Source organism: Acipenser ruthenus, chromosome 3 (genome assembly GCF_902713425.1).
Source record: "Acipenser ruthenus chromosome 3, fAciRut3.2 maternal haplotype, whole genome shotgun sequence".
Taxonomy (NCBI): Eukaryota; Metazoa; Chordata; class Actinopteri; order Acipenseriformes; family Acipenseridae; genus Acipenser; species Acipenser ruthenus.
In genome coordinates, this window is record NC_081191.1 from 58354029 (window position 1) to 58374017 (window position 19989).

At 38.0% G+C, this 19989-nt stretch overlaps 1 protein-coding gene across 6 annotated transcripts in view; it reads left to right on the top strand.

The window, feature by feature from the left end:
- Window positions 1-19958, top strand: part of LOC117394700 (solute carrier family 12 member 7-like) — a 128044-nt gene extending 108086 nt beyond the window's left edge. For 3 of the 6 annotated variants that reach the window (XM_033993180.3, XM_033993181.3, XM_059014351.1), the window contains exons 20-26: window positions 68-199; window positions 449-556; window positions 1316-1429; window positions 2805-2977; window positions 5429-5443; window positions 13452-13585; window positions 14660-19958. In XM_033993180.3, coding sequence (XP_033849071.1) covers window positions 68-199; window positions 449-556; window positions 1316-1429; window positions 2805-2977; window positions 5429-5443; window positions 13452-13585; window positions 14660-14751 — 768 coding nt within the window. In that variant the 3' untranslated portion in view covers window positions 14752-19958. The remainder of the gene's footprint in view (window positions 1-67; window positions 200-448; window positions 557-1315; window positions 1430-2804; window positions 2978-5428; window positions 5444-13451; window positions 13586-14659) is intronic. The other 3 variants (XM_059014333.1, XM_059014344.1, XM_059014350.1) reach the window with 3 other exon arrangements.
- Window positions 19959-19989: the final 31 nt, after the last annotated feature.

Genomic DNA, 19989 nt, shown 5'->3' on the forward strand with positions numbered 1-19989 from the left:
TTGCTGATTCGGATTAATTCGCTCTCCATCACACACCCCCAGTTAAAATGTTAATTTGTCTTCACAGGTGTGGAGGAAATGTAAAATGCGCATCTTTACTGTGGCCCAATTGGATGACAATAGTATTCAGATGAAGAAAGACTTGCAGATGTTTTTGTACCACCTGCGACTTAACGCAGAGGTAGAGGTAGTTGAAATGGTAAGTCCTTCCTATTGTACTATAATTGTGATTTGCGCACTTTGTAACTCTTGTGTTGTTTTGTTGCTGTGTGTTTTAACCTTTCGAAGTGTTATTTTTTCTGCACTGTGTTTCCAAGGGAACAGTTACTATAGATATGTCAATTAGTGGTCAGTATCAAATCTTTAGTTATTTTTTGTTATTCAATAAGTACATTTAAAAACAATGAATATTGTGTAAATACTGTTGTTTCTTTACTTTATTGATCAGCATGAAAGCGACATCTCTGCCTTCACATATGAAAAGACTCTGGTGATGGAGCAGAGATCTCAGATGCTGAAGCAGATGCAGCTCTCCAGAACTGAAAGAGAACGAGAGGTAACCCTGAATTCCTGTTCACACAATATGTCTTGCAAAAAGATATTGGATAACAAATATGTTTTTTTATTATATTTTTGTTTTGTATCCATAATTGTGTAAACTTCTGGTTTGTTTTCTTCTGACTATAATTGTATCTATTAATCAACAGCAGAGACTTCTATTCATACACTGGACATGAGTCTAAAAACTTTTTATTCCAAGTTGTTTTTTTTTGTTTTTTTGCTAATAATGATTTTGAGTAAAAAAATCTTTTAGAATAAAGACCATTGACTATGAAATCATCATTCGATTACACAAATTGAGCATTTTTTATTTAATAAAAAATGCAACAATAATAGATTAATACAAAGACTGAAGCAGTTATAATAATCATTATATAAATGAATTGCTTTACCATATGTTATTTTGTGAATGGGATTGTGCTTCTTTGCGCTCCAAGCAGTCAAATAGAGATGAGTGGTATTGCAGGGACAAGGTTAAGTGTGAAAAGAGAAAAAGTTAACTATTGGATTGATCAATAACTGAATAGAAATGTTCAATACCAGGCATCTTTTTGTTTGCAATTTTATTTTTTAAGTGTAGGGATGAATACAATTGCTTGGTTTTATTGTGGTTGGTTTGGTCCTCTCTGATTAGCAGAACTAATAAAACTGATGGCTTCCTGGAGCAGCAGTATTGTAGTGTTACTTCAATATAACTGACCGTTCATTCTCCTGTTTTGTCTGCTGTCTGTACCTGGTGACCATCATGTCCCAGATTCAGAGCATCACTGACGGGTCTCGTAGCTCCATTAGAAGAAAGAACCACTCTAATCAGCCGTCTGATGGCCAAGATGAAATTGTCATACAGCTCGCTGACAAAGAGGAAGAGGTAGTCCAAGTACTTGTGACTCCTCCCAATGCCATTCCCAGTCCAATACTTAGAGTGCCACAGCAAACCACACTAAACTAAATAAGTGAAATGAAAAATATCTACTTAAAAAAAGAATGAAAATAACTGAAGGCTGAAATAAAACTAATTAAACTTCCATCTTTTAAAGGAATCTAAAGTATTACTCCACAAAACATATAAAGTACTGACATTTAAAAGTATTTTAGGAATATTATATTATTTAGCTTTTTACCTGTTGCCTTTTATTGTTGCCCATGTGAAACAGGCATGCAGTATCAGCCTCATGTCAAACATACATATTCTAAATGATGTGTAAGTATTTAAATTTACACAAAATGGCACTTGCATGCAATACAATAAATGTAACAAGTAAGGGCAAAAGTATAGATGTTGTACATACTTTATATAAAACAAAAAAATAATTGGAGAGAGTCAGTCCTCAAAATTGTTGTTAAGCGGTATGTGGATGTACCAACAGTAAATTGATTTGTTTTCCATAGTAAGAAAGCATGGCACTCGAAGTATTCCTTTATCCCAACACCTGTACTGTATGTCAACGCCTACCCACATCTCAACCATTATTTTCCTCGCACACCCCATTTCGTATTCTGTATCTGTAATGTAGCTTTCACACAAGGAAACTCTCACTTTATTCAAAGACTGTTTTTATTTACAGTTTGGTATTCATTCAAGGCCCATTAATCCTGATCATTGTAGAATACTTTTTGAGAAGCCTTTAGTTAGCAATTTGCAATCTGTGATTTGATGCTGCTTGTTTTGTTAAATGAATGGCAGATACTCAAGGTTTAGTGTGGCATATGACAACATCAATGAAGGTTCGCTGTTTTGCCCGCTGGTGTTTTAGCAATACATTGTCCCTCTCCAGGTTCTGTCCCTTTTTCTGTGCCTTTAGTACTTGCTAACTGAGGTAATGGTTCAGTAATATTGGAACTTTATAGACTATAGCCTACTTGTATGTTAATATTATATTAAGGATTAAACAAAAAAAAAATAAAGCAACAATTTAAAACCCACATTATTTCCCTGTTCTATAAAAAAAATATATATATATGTAAAATGTGAAACAAGTGTAATGAGCAAACTAAATGAGTGAGTTTACAGGTATTGTAGAATTACCCCTATGTAGCAAATAAGAGAGATAAATACCGGTATCTCACCCTATTAAAAAACCTACTGCAATCATCCTTGTGATTAAAAAGTACTGGATTTTCATTCATATTGCATCACAAGGTTGCTCACATAAGCCTGATATATGTTTCAGCTGCAGCTGGGTGAAGCTGCAATACCCATGATGTTTGAGAAGTGCTTCAAGGCTTTATTTTGTTCACCTCAGGCCCAGTTAATCCACGACAGAAACACAGCATCACATGCAGCCATTAGCGAGAAGGTTGATGCTGTTCCAGATCGAGTCCACATGACGTGGACCAAAGAGAAGTTCACCGCTGAAAGGAACAGAAACAGAGAACCTGCAGGAATGGGGGTCAGGGACCTCTTCAACATGAAACCGTAAGTACCAGTTTTCAGTAGTTCAGTGTGAGAGCTCTCAAGTGGCCAACTTTAAAGTATACAGTATGGGTTATATTCCTAAATCCTATCAGCTGGGTAATGCTTTTACAATATCCATACCTGTCAACTTTTCAAAATACAAAATCGCAAGGGGTGCAATCCGCGATACCTTTTTAACTATTTCCCCTGTACAGCGGCGGTGGTGGAGGCACCGGGGGGATGCGGGGGTGGAGGGGGTTCTGGGGTGCAGGTGCATGGCTAAGTATGTGAACTTGCCTCGCGCACTGAATGAATGCCTGCCACAGGTCTCCCCTGGGACCTAAACCCTTCCAAGTATAGACTGGGATTGCAGTAACCACACACTGGCCATGACTTTTGCAGACATTAAAGGTTTGCTGACATAAGGGGGTTTAACAGTAGAGTTTTGAGCAAAGTACAAGAGAAATCTGTCCCAGGAGATGTCCGGGAGAAGGGTCCAAAATACGGGAGATGCCCGGTGAATACGGGAGAGCTGACAGGTCTGAATATCACCAGTTGAGTAATGTAAATTACAGGTATGTTTTCAAATAGTAGGGATTTTAGATGGTTTTAACGGTACATTAATGTCATAATACGTGTCACGATATGCAGGTAGCAATACAATATGCATCACTATACATGTGGTGGTGCTGATAGGCTATATGTGTGATGCATAATAAGATCAAAGTCATTTAATGATGGACCATTTTGTTTAAAGGCAACAATTAAATAGGATAGAGATGGGACAAACTATAAAATACACTTATTCTTCATTCAAAAACCATTTGATGAACTGCAATGAGCAATACAATGTTGTGCTTTTGGTCTTCTAGTACAGTATACATACAATACCTCTACAATGGTACAATATATCATCTAAATAAAGTATCATCAATACATGGTGAAATGTTACACTCCACGTAGGAATTGCTTAAAGGTGTTCCTACTTTCTCCCCTTAAAATCTGACATAGGAAAATGGAGTATAACAGTGACTAGCTATCATAAAAACATACTGAACTTATGAACCACTCTAAGTAATATGTAAGGTATGAACATCATAGGTCCATTGTCTGGGTGTATTACTTATGATTTGTTCGCCCAGGTGGCTGTACTGCAAATCCTATTAGTATTAACGGTACATTGTAAAGCTGGTTACAGAACATCCTGTAATGTTTATAATAAACACATTACTTTTCATTGGTATTTTACAAGTCACTACACTTTCTATGTAGTACTGTGTCATGCATCAGGTGTTTCTTATTTGAATAAAATGTACTTCCTACAGCAACCACTGAAGGATCCCGGTGTTTTGTTCCTCAATAGTGTTTCAAAAAGAGCATTGGATGTTGGTGTAGTAGATTTTATTTGGCTAGAAACTGGATGCATGATCCTGTAGCAAACATTTTCCACTGACCTTCTATGAGGTGCTATATCTGTGGTGTGGAAACATAATTGGATATACTAAATTGGGGGTGATGGAAATGGCAGTAGAAACTCTAAATATAAATTTTATAAATAAATAAAATGGCTTTTCCTGCTTATCTGAGCTCCTGCAAAAATATGTTGTGGAATGTATTTGGCTGCATTTCTCTGTTAATTTTACTGTAACTTTCATTATTACAATAAGTACTTGTACAGACAGATAACAGGATACCTAGATAAATAGTAAAGCATTTCCCTCATCTGCACAATTCAATGAAAATTACTTGAGTGATTTAAAGCTGATTGAAAGGACATTTTCCTCACCCGGGGAGCTACATTTTTACTACCGTACCTCAGGTGAGGCTGTAAATTGACACAAAACATGTTGAAAAGCTAGCAACTGCTTTTGATTCCGTTGTTGGGACATACTGGGACACACAGTTGTTGGCGAGTTTAAGGTTAAGTGTTGCCCACGACTACAATCAATGGGTTTCTACGGGAACTGACACAAGTCAGAAAGTGAAATCAAAAGAATTTTATGTCAAACAGATACAATAAAGGTATGACAAATAAACACAGATAAATGAGTAAGGAAAATGGGGAGGGGGAGGGGGGGGGGTTGCTTCTCATCAGCTTTTAAATCACTCAGTGCAGAAGATAATTGCCACTGATTGGTACCCAATTGAACAGATCAGGTTGGTTCAGTGTTATGGAATCTACATGTTTATATCAGCTTCATTGAATATCTGTTGACAAAAAACATGTTATAGGGAATTGCATAACCCTAGTTTCAGTATTGGTCATCTTTTCTGTACCTGTATACCATATAAACAATTATGGGTATTTTGATATTAAAGTATAACATCTGTCACAGGAGACAACAGTAAATAATTAAAGGATGTTGTGTACCCCTAAAAATAACATTTTTTATATATATATCTGTAAATGATATAGATGTAAAATCTAACCTTCATGATTTATGATTTTTTTTTTTGTTTTCTTCCTTCTAGAGAATGGGAAAGTCTGTAAGTCTCATTTACTTTAACTTAGGCTGTGTGTGATAGTAGTTCTGTTTTGGTGGTTCTTTCATTTTATTCCCTTTCAGCACACAAAGAACAAAACTAAGTTTTCAAATTGCATTTTTATCTAAACCTTTTTTAATATTCTAAAATATTGGCATACAGTTTTCTGATCGCTAAACTGTATACATTTTCTTTAAACTTAAATGTCCTGTGAGCTGGAAGGTATCTTACACTTTTATTTCCATGTGATCTATAATATATAGCATGTGTGATATAATGAAGCGCTTGCTTTCCATATAAAATAAAATTGAATGAAGTGTACAGTACTTAAGAATTGCTTGCTGTAGAAGACACTAGAGCCTACACTCCTATGTTCATATTCTGCGCATGTAACTAATTTAAAATGTTGCAGTTGCAGAAAAGCCTAGCTTAAGTGATTTGTTAACAACTGTGACAGTTCAATCCTGTAGTGGGAAATGCAACCATGTAACAAAAGTTCCTTTTTAAGTATGAAATGTAACCATTACCAAATGGGTATTTAACTCCTAAAGACCCCAAACCTGAATAAAATATGTCAAAGCTGCTCGCAGAGCCTGTGACGCAGTCATGGCCCGCCCCCGAGGACATAAGATGACTGCGCTCACAGACCTCTGCGCCATTTTTCATTTCAAGACTGACCTGACAGTGTATCAGATAAGTACTTGCTGCTTATGACTGTATAATTTTACATAATGTATGCGATAATTTATTTACGCTGTAATCATTTTGTTAAAATTAATTTTGCGTAAATTGTGCGTTACGTTTGTTAGTCTCGTGTGTGTACTGACTTGAGTGGTTTTGCCAGTAGCTTGCACAGGTCGGCGTCCCTGTACAGTGCTACCCGCACTGGTGGACCCGTACCGTACGGGTAATGAGATCACCAACCCAATCTGTTCCCACGTACCATACCGACCCAGTGCTAAACTTACCGAACCAACCCCATATTTTCCTGGTACCGTCCTGGTTCCGACCCGCTAGCGACCAGTGTTTACATCCCTGGTCCGGTACCAAGCCAGTCTTGTTCTTGAACAGCCCTTTTGTTGTCTTTAAGCAGACTGAGTTAGCACCTGTACAGTGTTACTGTACACTGCATTGCTACTTACATAATGACTGGAGAAACGTGTCTCCCGCAGCTCTACAGAGCGCTCTGTGTCCCTCACTCCTGCACAGCGCTCTTCCCCATCACCCTCTCTTAGAGAGGTGGCTGCATCCTCACCCCATGGCTCTGTGCCAAGGGAGCGCAGACGACGCACCTAGGAAAGAAGCCCATGCAGGAAGCCGTCCTCACAGTATTCTTCATCCTCTGCTTCTCCTCCAAGGAAGAGGAAGGAGAGTCGCCGATCCAAGTGATTGGCGGACTCTGACAAGATGGAGAAGTTCTGGTTAGCAGTTTCCCACCAAGGAACGTTCGGCGGCTTCTGCCCTGCCTGTTCCCTTGGGGTCCCGAGGGGCAGATTGGTAGCAGGGTGACATGCTGTCCATCACCGCCTCTGAAGAGGCGGGCGAACAGGAGCTGGCATTCCTGTCTGAGGAAGTGAAGTCGGACAGCACATACCCTGCAGTTAAGCTATCCCTGTCAGCAGAGCTTCTACCATTGATCAAGAGTGCCACTGCAGTCTTGCAATTGCCCTGGCATACAGAAGGTGAGACAAGGTAATCCATCTTTAATGGAGCCTACCACCTCTCCTGAGTCCCCTCCAGTGCACCCAGACTTTCTTTTTGAGATCCAGTCATCCTTGGGTCACCCAGCTACAGCTCTTGCTGTTTATGGACACTCTATATAGGGTTGTCACAGATGGCTTTGTGTGGCGTGTGGGTGGTGACATCAGGTTCAGGAAGCAGTAGTCAAAACAAGGTATAGCGGGCAAAACTGAAGCGCAACGACGCTCAGCGCTTTATTAAATAATAAAGCAAAAGATTTAAACAAAATACCAAACAAAAGGGCACAAGGGCCAAACAAACAAACAAACACTAAAACAAGTAGTATGCTGGTTGTGAAACTAGCATACATAGAAATTGTTTATTCCTATTTTCCACAGACTTACGTCTCTCCTCTGACACTCTCTGCCTAATAAGCCTGGAGTGTGTCTTTTTATAGTCTGTGGCTGGAGCCTTAATTACCTAATTTGATACAATAATTTCTTTAAGGTTCCAGCCACATTCCCACGAGGGTACTAGGGAAGGGGGTTTAACCCCATCCCCACCAACTACACATTATAATGTTTTATCCGCCTGCACAAAAATACAATATAATAATAATAATAATAATAATAATAATAATAATAATAATAATAATAATAATAATAATACAAAACATACATAAATAAATACAAAGGGGTGGGCACTTTGCCACAAGGGTGCACGATGTGGAGAAGCTGGGGCTGGCCGCGCTGGTACAGGTGCCTAATTTAGCGCTCCTGTCCAAGGATGCTATCTGCCCCCAACAAGCAGTGCCGGGTCTCGGAGGTGATTCTCAAGTGTGCCTATTCAGCCAGTGTGTTTGCCGCACGGCTGGGCAACTTTAATATTATTCTGGTAGCCTATCAGTCCTGTTTGTTGAGGTCCCTCTCTGACAGTCAACACAACAGCTGGATGAGCTGCGCCTGGTTAATAAGAACCTGCTCAGTCTGTCAAAGCTGAATGGGCAGGCTGTAGGCTGCACGCAGGCATATTTGGCTTTCCCAGGTACACGTGTCTGATGGGGACAAAGCACTGCTGTTGGATGACCCTATTACACCAGGGCAAACCTTTAGTCCCGCGGTGGACAAGATGCTGCAGCACTGTCACTGAACGTGGAAATCTACAAAGGAGCTGGTGCGCAGGCTTCCCAAGCGACCACCCCCAGTGTGCAAACCAGTGGAAAACTGGCACCCTAGGCCCCAGCAGCCTTCAAGACCGGCACAGCCATCTGCATCTGCTGCTGCGGAGGCATAAGCCTCAGGCCAAGCCATAAGCTAGGCAGCAGCCCTAGGGGTTTGCTGCCACAGGCCCAGGGCCCCCTTTCAGGGAGCCATCTGGAGTATTGGCGTCAGTGCACCACAGGCATCTAGGTGCTTACTACCGTTCAGACCAGCTACTCACTGCAGTTCAAGCACGCTCCCCCTCCCTTTTCGGGGCGTGACTGTAACTTCACTCACTGACCCACAGGATTCCGTAGTGGTGTCTCAGGAGGTGGCAGCTCTGCTGCAAAAATGGGCTAAAATTGGAGGAAGGGTTCTACACCAGGTACTTCCTAGTGCCCAAGCGGGATGGTGGCCTCAGACTGATCCTTGACCTCAGACAGGTCAACCTGTATCTAAGCCGAAGGAGGTTCAAAATGTTGACAATGCAAGGCCAGGCGACTGGTGCACCACGGTGGACCTCAAAGACGCCTATTTCCACATCCCCATAAAACCAGCGCACAGGAAGTACCTGCAGTTCGCCTTTCAGGGAACAGCATATGAGTTCCGGGTCTTGCCATTTGGCCTCTCTCTAGCTCTGCGTGCCTTTTCGAAGTGCATGGAAGCTGTACTGGCCCCACTGAGACTCAAAGGCATCAGGAAGTACTCAATTATTATCAAACACAAATTCCAAACCATTTTGGAGCTGGAGACTGACAAAAACAAACCAGCAAAAAACAAAATCTTTAATTTTTTTTCACTATCTGAATCTCAGAATCCATATATCCGAGCAGAAGGAAATGACCTACATCAAGAGATCTAACCAAAGGGACAACACATCCAAATTTTGGTGCAAATCCATTGAACGGGGTCAGAGTTATTAAAGTACAAAAAATGGAGTTTAACATTAAACTGCCAACTCACCCCTAACTATAGTGGTGCTACCACATCACTATAATATATATATATTGTAAACCGGCCGGCACTTACGGTCGTTCGTTGCCCCTTTAAGAATAGACCCAGGACACCAGAAATGGATTTTCAAGTGCGGTTGCGCTATTTTTTTAATAAACACAAAAAACCAAAACGAAATAAACACCTAGCTCTTTTTTGAGCAATAACTAAAACACAGGACAGGAACCTAACTATAAACAACTGTTTACCTGTAACACACATATATAAGCTGTTTACCTGTAACATAAACCAAAACAAAATAAACACAGTTTTAACACAAAACACTAACAGGTTTCACACTACCTTTTCTTTCTTTCTTTCTTTGTACACCTGCACGCACTCGCAAGCGGGCGCTTCACACAGCAGTCTAGAGCAAACTGACTGCTTCTTTTAAATACCCTGCACCTGGTTCTAATTTACAATCACTACCAGGTGCAGGGGATAATTAACAATAAAACAATTAACAAATCTAAACAATAAAGCAAAACAATTACTAACAAAACTGTGCCTGCGCACATGTTTTACACAGGGAGGATTTTAACCCCCTCCCTGCTGTGTTACTATATATGTCTTTCTTGAGAGTTTTTGCACGTTTTGGTTGGGATTTTGGGATTGGGAAGTTGTTTAAAATAAATAAATAGGTATATATTCAGTTTTAACTGTTTTCCACAAGTTGTATACAGGACATTTTTAGGCTGTAGAAATTATTAATATGGAAAGCATATGCTGGTGTTATAATGGTCTAATAATGCATACAGATATGAAATGCTCTTACAAAGCTATTTACATCTTTGAAAAGCAGAACAGCATGCTTTACTAAACAGCCATTGCTGTATGCTCTAGCACTGTACCTGGCACAAAAATATGTTGGCTAGAATTGTACTGTTTTTTCCAAAAAATATATAATTTTAGTTCAAATGCTGTAATCTTAATGTATGTACTGATATTTTTAAAGTAAAATGTTGTTTTTCTGTCTGTTCCAAAGGTTTAGGGTTTCCACAGTTAATGCCAGGTTTAACATTAACATTGATAATCCCATACATATATACACAGCTATGGACAAAAGTTTTGCATAACCCTATAGAATTAACATATTTTGCTTCATAAAGTTGAATCAAACCTGCCGAATGATGTATTAACATATTGAATTACATACCACTTTGTAGTTTTCCATATACAGTACTACTATTATGGCTTCTGGTAGACTTTTGCATCATTTTGTAGTTTCTTTGATTACATGATGGTAAATAAAAGATCTAAATTATATTCATATGTTTTTATTTATTTATTTCAGTCCTAAAATTTTTGGCCATAGCTGTAGGCCTTTATTTAATACATGCATGTCAAACATTAATTATCATGTAGGTATATCTGGTAGGGATAAATGCTAATTTTGAATCTGACCTTCTCATTTTCAGTGTAAACCAAATTCTGTATTTAAGAAAATTGTGCCTCCAGGATTCTGTATAATTAACAATTCATCACTAGGGCTGGATTGCACACCAAGATGTATCGCTTATATAATTAAATTATATAATATAATTAAATTATATAATATAATTAAAGATCACCTTGGTATGCATATGAAATATCCTAGCTATATTCACTAATGTAATGTTTTCCACTGGTTTAGATACAATTTGTATCATTTGCTGTTTCAGTCATCACTTCCTGGTGACTATTTAAACCTCCGAAGTTTAAAACACCCCTGTGGCCTCATGTTGAAACTCATTGCATCAGCTATACCAGAGTGTAACCATTAACAGGTCCCCCTGCAATACCCTTCCCCTAGTGAATGTCACATTTGCTCTAAGTGTAATAGATATCAAAAGTCACCAGGGTGTGAAGACTAAAACAGAAAATGATACAGAAGAATGCGTTTGCTAAATTCACTGATATTTCGTAACCCTACGAAGCTGCTGTTTAAGCTGCTGAGCTTGCAAACTGTATGGGGCTTGGTTGAAATTGTAGTGTTTTGGGGTGTTTGCTTTATTACTTGTTCATTTTGTATTTATTAGGAGAGGCATTCATTTTATGTGGGTAGAAAAAACTTTGCAAAAGAAGTTGATTAAGTTCAAGTGAGCCCTAGTTGTATGTTTGGTTTGATTGGGGGTTTTATTATTAAAACTTATGACTGCAACAATACATTCCATCAAAGCTAGATTTTATTTTCCATACTCCACCAAGTGTAAAAGTCCCACACTGCCATGTTTATACTAAGGTGATGTGTTACCGTCGCAGACAAAAGTATTGGCACCTACGCTTATTGTACCATAATTCAAGGTAACAGGTTAGGAACAAGCATTTAGTAATCTTTAACTACTTCTTAATAAAACAAAAAGTAATTTAACAAATAAACTTTATCAAAAAACAAACAAACTTATTTCATTTAAAGTATTTGTTCATGACAAAAGTATTGGCACCCCTGCTTTAGTAGTTCATGTGTCCTCCTTTTGCTTTTATTATGGCTTTTAAACACTTATGATCATTCTTAACCAGTATGTTATATCTTGTTGGTGAAATCTGGGCCCATTATGTCTTCTGTGATAGGGGGTGTGTGGGTGAGTGTTATATGTTGCATGTAGTATGTAAATGTTGGTGTATTGTAGTTGGTACACGGGATATAATGTGGGTAATGAGCACGAGTGTTTAAAATGTATAATTGTATTTAGGCACGGGGATCACTTCACGTGAATTTAAAGTATTTAATATATGAGCACGGGGTTGCACATAATTAGTTCACGTGCTGGGATTCAAGTGAATAATTAATTAGTAATTGAATCCCGGCACAACAGTATATATATGCACATTTCACTCACTCAGGGTTGTGTGTTCGTGAGTGGAGAACGGGTGTGGAGAGGAGGTAAAAACTAAAAAGAAACTAAAAATAACAATTGCTATTGCGAGCTGGAAGCACCAGCGCGGTACTTGTTTGTCTGTTCGTCCACTTTGTTTGTTTGTCTCTTTACTTTGGCCAACGTGCCGTTTTGTTTGTTCAGTATATATTTTCTGTTTTGTTCAAACCTTTTTATTTGAAATAAACCGGCGCAAGCAAGCGCCTTCATCATTTCACCGTCCTGTGTGTTTCCTTTCCTGGGTCTGAAGTCATCACTCAGCCAGCCTTGTCACAGTGAGTCAGAGATGTTCGTTGAGACGCCCCACAGGCGCACAGTTTTATTTTATAACCAACAATGGTAGTTTGTTTTGTTGTTTGTTTTATTTTTGTTGCAACAGTTCTTTTAGCACATGCCAGTTTCATAAACAGATAAGTGAAAAATCAAACTATCAAAGGAAAAAGGAAAACAACAAAAACACTGTAAACCAGACTACATAGAAAAACTGTCTCGTTACCTCTGCTAATCTGCGAGGTGCGAGTCTAAGTGACGCTCTCCTATTCCTTACTAGTATGTGGTTGCCCAGATCCCCCTGAGCTAATCTGAGCCACGTCCCAGTTTGGGTACGTGATGACATTTAACATAGAGGCTGTCTCCTCCAGCCACCTCCACTGCCTTTTCGTGTTCTCCACTGCCACCAAATACCGTAGCGAGAACCGGCACACTTCATTTGTACTCCTTCTGTACACTCTCTTTCCTATATTTCTTTGATACTGTTCTGTAGCCATTTCCTTTGTTGCAATTTGTAATTTGCAACATGAATCCAACTCCTTTGTCTTGACCATCAGCTGCTGTGTTGCCAAAGCGTTCTTCTTCAACAGATGTTCGAAATAATTGCCTCTTTTTTTGGCTATTGACTTTACAAGGCAGCTTAGTTACTGTGTTATGGTTTTCAATCAATTAATAATATTTGTAATTAGTTCTATTAAATTTATACAGATATTTAATGTAAAGGTGCCAATACATTTGTCATGAACAAATATTTGAAATTGCTTGAGTGCTTTTGTTTTTTAATAAAGAGTGTTTGTTAAACTACCAGAAATTGGATATTTTGTCATAATAATTAATGGCTAATGTTCACTAAATGCTTGTATTTAACATGTTTTCTTGAATTATCTTATATTAAGTATAGGGTGCTGTGGCAGAGTGTCATGGTTATCTAAAACTGATCTCATCTCCTAAGACAGGTATATCATGCCAAATAGCGTTTATCTTACCGAAATAACATACAATACTCTATTGCAGGAATCAGTCAAATGTGAGGAGAATGCACACTGCAGTGAAACTTAACGAGGTGGTTGTAAATAAATCCCAGGATGCTCATCTGGTGTTGCTGAACATGCCTGGACCGCCGAAAAACAAATGTGGGGATGAGAACTGTATCCTTTACTTCTGCTTTCCAGGTACAAGCCAGGTCTAGTTAGGGTAGGAAAAAAACATTGATAGGATTTGCCCTGTAAATACCCTTCTAGTTTGTTTTCCATGTTAAGACAGTCTTAATTAAAGAAGATATAGGTTCAGCATGGTTAAAATACAGTAAACCTATTTGAACCATACATTCCCTAATGATTTATATATACTGTAAACATTCATCATATGTTCCATTATATACAGCTATGGCCAAAAATGTTGCATCATTAGAATTTTAGGAGCTATAAATAACTATATGAACATAATTTAGATAGTTTATTTATGTAATCAAAGAAACTACAGTTATAGCACAATAATCTACCAGAAGCCATAATAGTAGTAGTATTTCATGTTAGATTTCAAATTGTCACATTTTTCAATTGTTGTCAGTTTTTTAAATATATGGAAAACTTTATGAAGCAAAACATGTTAATTCTATAGGGTGCCACACTTTTAGCCATAGCTGTAGACTCGCCATTAAAATATATGACCCTTATACACCATCTGTAAAATTTCCCCCTAGAGATTTGTAATAACAGCCTGCGTAAAAAACAGCCAAAACTAGCATTAATGGTTTTCTTCTGCAGACCTGCATCAGAAGCCTAGAAATCTGCTGTTATAGCATTAACCTAGTTATTCTAACAAACAAATACACAAATCCTGATGTCACTGAAAAGTTCTGCATTGTTTATTAATCTTAGCATGTACATTCACTGTGAGTTTGTTTTAACCTTCAATGAATCTCTCTTCACTAGTGTTACCCAGAAACCACTCCTAAATTACTGAAAAAATATTGTCAGAACTTCAAAGGACAAGTATTTTGACAATATTACATTATTTCCCCGGTTGTCCCCCCCCCTGACGGCATCACTGACTGTATGGATACACTAAATTAAAAAAGTATTACGCATCTCATGTTTTATTTAAATCTATAAAACTCTGGATAAAGAGTTTTAGAGGTAACTTTAAAACTTATGCTACTGCATACTGGAAGGCACCTGAGATACAGCGTGAAGTGATTAACCTTGACTGAAGGTCTTCAGATATGGAGTTTTTAGAAGTCCTAACAGAGGGCCTCAACAGAGTTCTTCTGGTTCGGGGTGGCGGACGGGAGGTGATCACTATTTACTCCTAGGTTTGATTCAAAGGAGAAGCTGACAAGAAAACACTACTCGGCATGCTTCAGTCATTGGATGCTGTAGATTGGATTTTGGACCTCAAATAAAAACCTGCTTAGTGCAAGTGATATACCAGCACAGCTATAGAAAGTGGTGTTCACTTTGAAAGGATGTGCTATCTGTAATGAGATGATGGGAACACTGTATCTGTATTTATGAACAGCTGGTGCACCAGCCTGTGCAAAGACAAATGCGGTAGACCACTATGTCATTACAGAATCCACAGGCACATCTGCATTAGTTATGTTTTATTTGTTAGTAAGCTCCGTCTATACCTATACAGTATGTGATACATTGTGTCAACATATTTTAGAACCATTGAATAACCAGTTTTATTTAGTAGGCCAACCAGCCATTAGAAACTAGTAGAAAATAACGTTATTTTAGGTTGTAGTAGGGTGTGGGAAGACACAAAACAGACACAAAGTTCAAATATGAAACACCGGCACAGGCGCCCAGATTTCTTAGTTTGCGCTCAGTTGGCAGGTGTTTTGTTACAGTTCAGGACACTCTACCAACAATGGTATTGTGCCCCGTCTTCATACAACACACAGGTGTGTAATCCAAAAGAACAATAAGTAAAAAGGCGAAAGGAAAAAGGAAAACAAAATACTTTAAGGAAAAACTACAAAATAAAGTGTGCAGGTTTTTTCCACGGCTCGTTGCTCCCTCTAGCGGTGGAAGCCCAGAGGAACAGGCACTGCTCTGCACCCTCTCGTACACTGTGGGACGGCTCAGTCCCGCTAAACTCACTCACTAAAACAGTATCCCAATAAATAAACCTGTGTGCCTTGCTTGCACCACGAGTCTGTAAGCCTCGCGCTGAAGTGCCACTCCGTCTCTCCGAGTCGCTGCTCCAGAGCCTCTGATTGTTCAGGATTCAGCCGTGAAGTCACGCTCCACTATGTTTCCTGCATGAGCCAGAGAGGATACAAAACAGCGCCTTTTTATTAATTCATTCACCCCGTGTAGTCCCACCCCCCAGCCAATGACAGAACGTCAGCCAATTTCCTCACAGCTGAGTCCCTTCATAACACATTACCTGACAGCGTGGGAATACACGGAGAATACAACCCCCCTACAGGCTCCTGCATGCACCTGACGGTCTTTTTTTTTTTTTAAAGCATAAAGCATGTATTGAGACCCCAGAATAATGTTGCACACTCCATATTTCACTCCTTGGTCTGATGTAATGCAGCCTGTAATTCCTTGTACATACACAGTATTTAGTGATACATTTCAAATCCAGTTTAGCACCTTTGTTTTAAATAGGATGCTATGTTTATTGGTTTTCTGTAGGACAGATCTACAGTATAGTTTATTTTGACTTGCAATAATCAAAATGTTATTCATTTTCTGAACCCAAAATTGTAAAGCAATATGTTCAAATAAGGAGGCCAGCAAAGGATGTAGGATGTTTCTATACATTTTGCTACAAATGTACATTTCAGTAAAACTGGTTTTAAAATCCATGACTTGTTGCTGTTACACTTGTTAAAGCAAACTCTTTTAAATAAGGTTTACATATCCAAAAAATCTTTTGAATGTTTTTTTGTTGTTGTTGTTGTTCATTATTCCCTGTGCATTTGTTATACTGTGTAGAGAAAATTAAGATTTTGGATAGTGAAAACGTGTTTCAGTGTTTTTGTTGTAACAAGGGGTGTGCAATTTGTAGATTTATAGAATAATAATTAGTGCATTAAAATTGACACATTCCACACATAAACTGAAGCATATAATTTCATGAAAAAACAAAAAATTCAAAAATGACAATAGCCGTAGATTTGTCAATACATTTTCAACAATGTAATAACGTTGGAATTTTAGTGTCGAATTATTTTTTGAAATATATTTGTTTTAATAATAATATGTTTGTTAGTTTATATTAACAGCAATAATAAATATGTGTGTGATGTACAGAATGTGGTTCATTCCATAATATTTATTAGTAAAACTAGGGGTGAATGAATCTAGTCTTTTTGATTGAAAATTTGAGCTCTCTGAATATGCGTTTATTTTTTTTAAGCTACTTTTTGTCACATTGTTTGCTTTGTAAATTGCAACTCCCGTCCTTGCCACATTGTTTTACTTATTGAATCCCATAATACATCTAGATCATTGATACATTTATAACAAAAAAAGGAAAATACAATTTAAAAAAATTAAAATAACTAAGAACATTAAACAATTTCAAGCTTGGTCAGGGATATTCTATAAGAACAGAGGATACTAAAAACAATAAATGCAGTAATGATTTAATGATGACGCTCTCAAGTCGAAACAAACATGCATACATTGTGCAACATCAATTGCCATTTTCATTTTATCACAGTATATCTGAAATGCCAAGCCCCAGTTAATTGTAGCTGTTTGTGCTTTGCAGAACTATAAACTTTAGCTGGAGTTTTACACAGGTTTTACAAGTTGGTATACTGTCAAGCACAGAGTTTTTTTCTTTTACAGTAACTACTAAATGTACTTTAGGTTTGTATTGTGTGATTAAGGTGGTGGTGTTGTGTTTTTCAATGTGTTAATGTTTAACTCTAATAGGAAGAAATATGCCAAAAAGAAAGTGAAAATATAAATACTTCTGGTTTTCAGTATTTTCTGAAAACGTACATTTGAAATCATGTCTGCATCGTTTCTGTCTTGCTATGAGTACAGAATAGAAAAAACAAATCAGCAAATTAAAAAATTGAAATTTGCAAACATTTTTGTGAGTTAATGCTACAAAGTTAGCAACAACCAATTGATTTTGTGAATTTGACGACTCACAGTGCCTGCATTTTGTATTACTAACATTATAACATTTAATTTTCATTTAATGAAAACAAAAGGGCAAAGTTTGAAGAGCTTCATAAATCTGGCCCCTAAGTAATAAAATCCCAAATGACCTAAATCCAGACCCTACTTTGACAGAATAACACTGCAGATAATAACTTTCCTGATATCGGTATTAACTGTAATCTGATGTAATCTGATAAGAACAGAAATCAAAGATTTGGTCCATCCAGTTGAGGTGTAGTCTAATAATTTCAGCACGGAGAATCCGCAATGAATTAATGATTTATTGAGTGCAATTGAAGATGATTTAATGAACTGTGATGGGCACTCAGGGCCCGAGTGAAAGATAAATTTGGCCGGAGGCCTCGTCCGTGGGTGCTCGACGGCTACCTGCGTGAGGCCGGCTGGAAAAACATGAACAGTTACATGCATCCCAGTGCCGCAGATAGGAAGTGACTGTGGGCCACCTCCCCCCAAAAAGACGAGGCCACCAAACCATGAATGGAAAATAATAATAAATGATTACCGCACCCCACAGTGGCGCACTGCCACCTACCCCCCAAAATATTGAAACATTAATGAAAATGAGCAGCTGAGACACGGCCTGTCCCCTAGAGCATGACTGCACTGGGGAAAGAGCCCAGCCTGACCACGCACCCCGCAGAACTAAATACGAACCGCTCAGCACTCAGGTAAGGAAAACCCCCCTACTCGCATATTTGTAATTTTTAATGTAGGGGGAAACCTCAGAGAATCCATGGCTGAGGGTAGCCCTTCATCCAGGCTCTAAGCGGTCGACTCCCATTTCGGCTTCCCAGCACGTGACTGTCAAAGGCCGAAACAAAAGAAGCGACATGGGAGAATAACACAAGGAACCTTTATGCGCTTGCAGATGACGTGTTGGTTAGGGGTGGATTCTCCTTGCAGAAAAACAGCCAAGTTTACAATTATTAGAGAAATCTAAAGTGGTTTTGGAACTGGATAATATATTGAACAACAACGTGCGTTTAAAATAGAAAATGCACTCAGGCAAAACGTGATTTTAGTCAGGGAACTCGTGATAGATACAATATTTATTACAGATTAGACACGATAACACATTGATGCATATTATATGTTCTAGGATAACACATTTAACATATAATAATACATCTTTGGCCTTTGGCCTCACCTCAGGGAAACCCTGCCCATAATTTTTCCACTGATAAGTGGAGAGGCTGACTGTAGGAAAGCCATGGGCAGGTGGCAGGATAACTGCCAAAAAACAGGTGGAGGCTGGGTAGTAGGCAAATTAACTCGCAGCAGGGAGGTAATGGATCAGGTAAGATCTGAATCCATTCCCTGACGATCGTTGGACAAGTGATTACGTTGTTAGTGATAAGGTACTGCTATTTCGATTGACAACTGTCTGGTTATCCACACTTAATAAGCTTGATTTGATTGACTGATTAAAAGTGAGTTCCCTGTCTGAACCACCACTTTGCTTCATAGAGGGCATATTTCAGGACAGAAATTAACTTGCCTTGCAAGATTTATATTAAATTGTGTACTAAATTTGTATTAGTTGAGGAAAGTACATTTACTCCCCAGTAACAAGCTAAGTGGTTTCTCATTCAAATTACATTGCTCAGTAACTATACATGTAAAACACCCAACAGGTGTAGATCTGGCTTGCTTGTAAAACTGTTCAAGTTACAGCATGAATATTACAAGTTGCACTATGTATTATCATATTTCCAATACATTATGTAATCAAAACACTGTAAGTTTTGTATCCATTAAAAAAAGTTTGTAAACTAGTTAGACAATAAGTTTAGATAAAATAAAATTTAAAAAAAAAACATTGTCACATTAACTGAACTTTTCATATGTATTACGAAAGTATTACAGCTGTGTATTTCAATTATTTTTACGAATATATTCTTTTGTAATGTCTGTACAGAGTTAACAAACTAGACATGTATTAGGTTGTACTTGGTTTCTGTTGCTGTAGATCTCTGTATTGTGCCAGGAACATTTTACATATGCAGTTTGATATGCTAGGTATATTCTCTGTTGTACAGACAGTACAAAGTAAAAGTAATACAAGGAATTAAGAGAGTGGAAAGTTGTAAATGAAATATATTTTTTTAATTATTTGAAATTGTGGTCGCCAAATCATTTTTTTCTTGTATTTTTTCATTGGTAGAGTCAGATTTTTCATTGCAGTTGCATTTAAAGGAAAATTACTCTTAGGGTATTATTTTTACAGGTACCGTATGTAATTAGAGGTGAATGGACATTTTATCTCGGTGCCTCTGGATGAATAATAAAGTGCTACATTACAGTATATTACACGGCTTTTGGAATCATACTGTTGGCAACCTTTTACTAAATTAGGAATAAATCAGGTTTGTGTTATTAATTTGCCT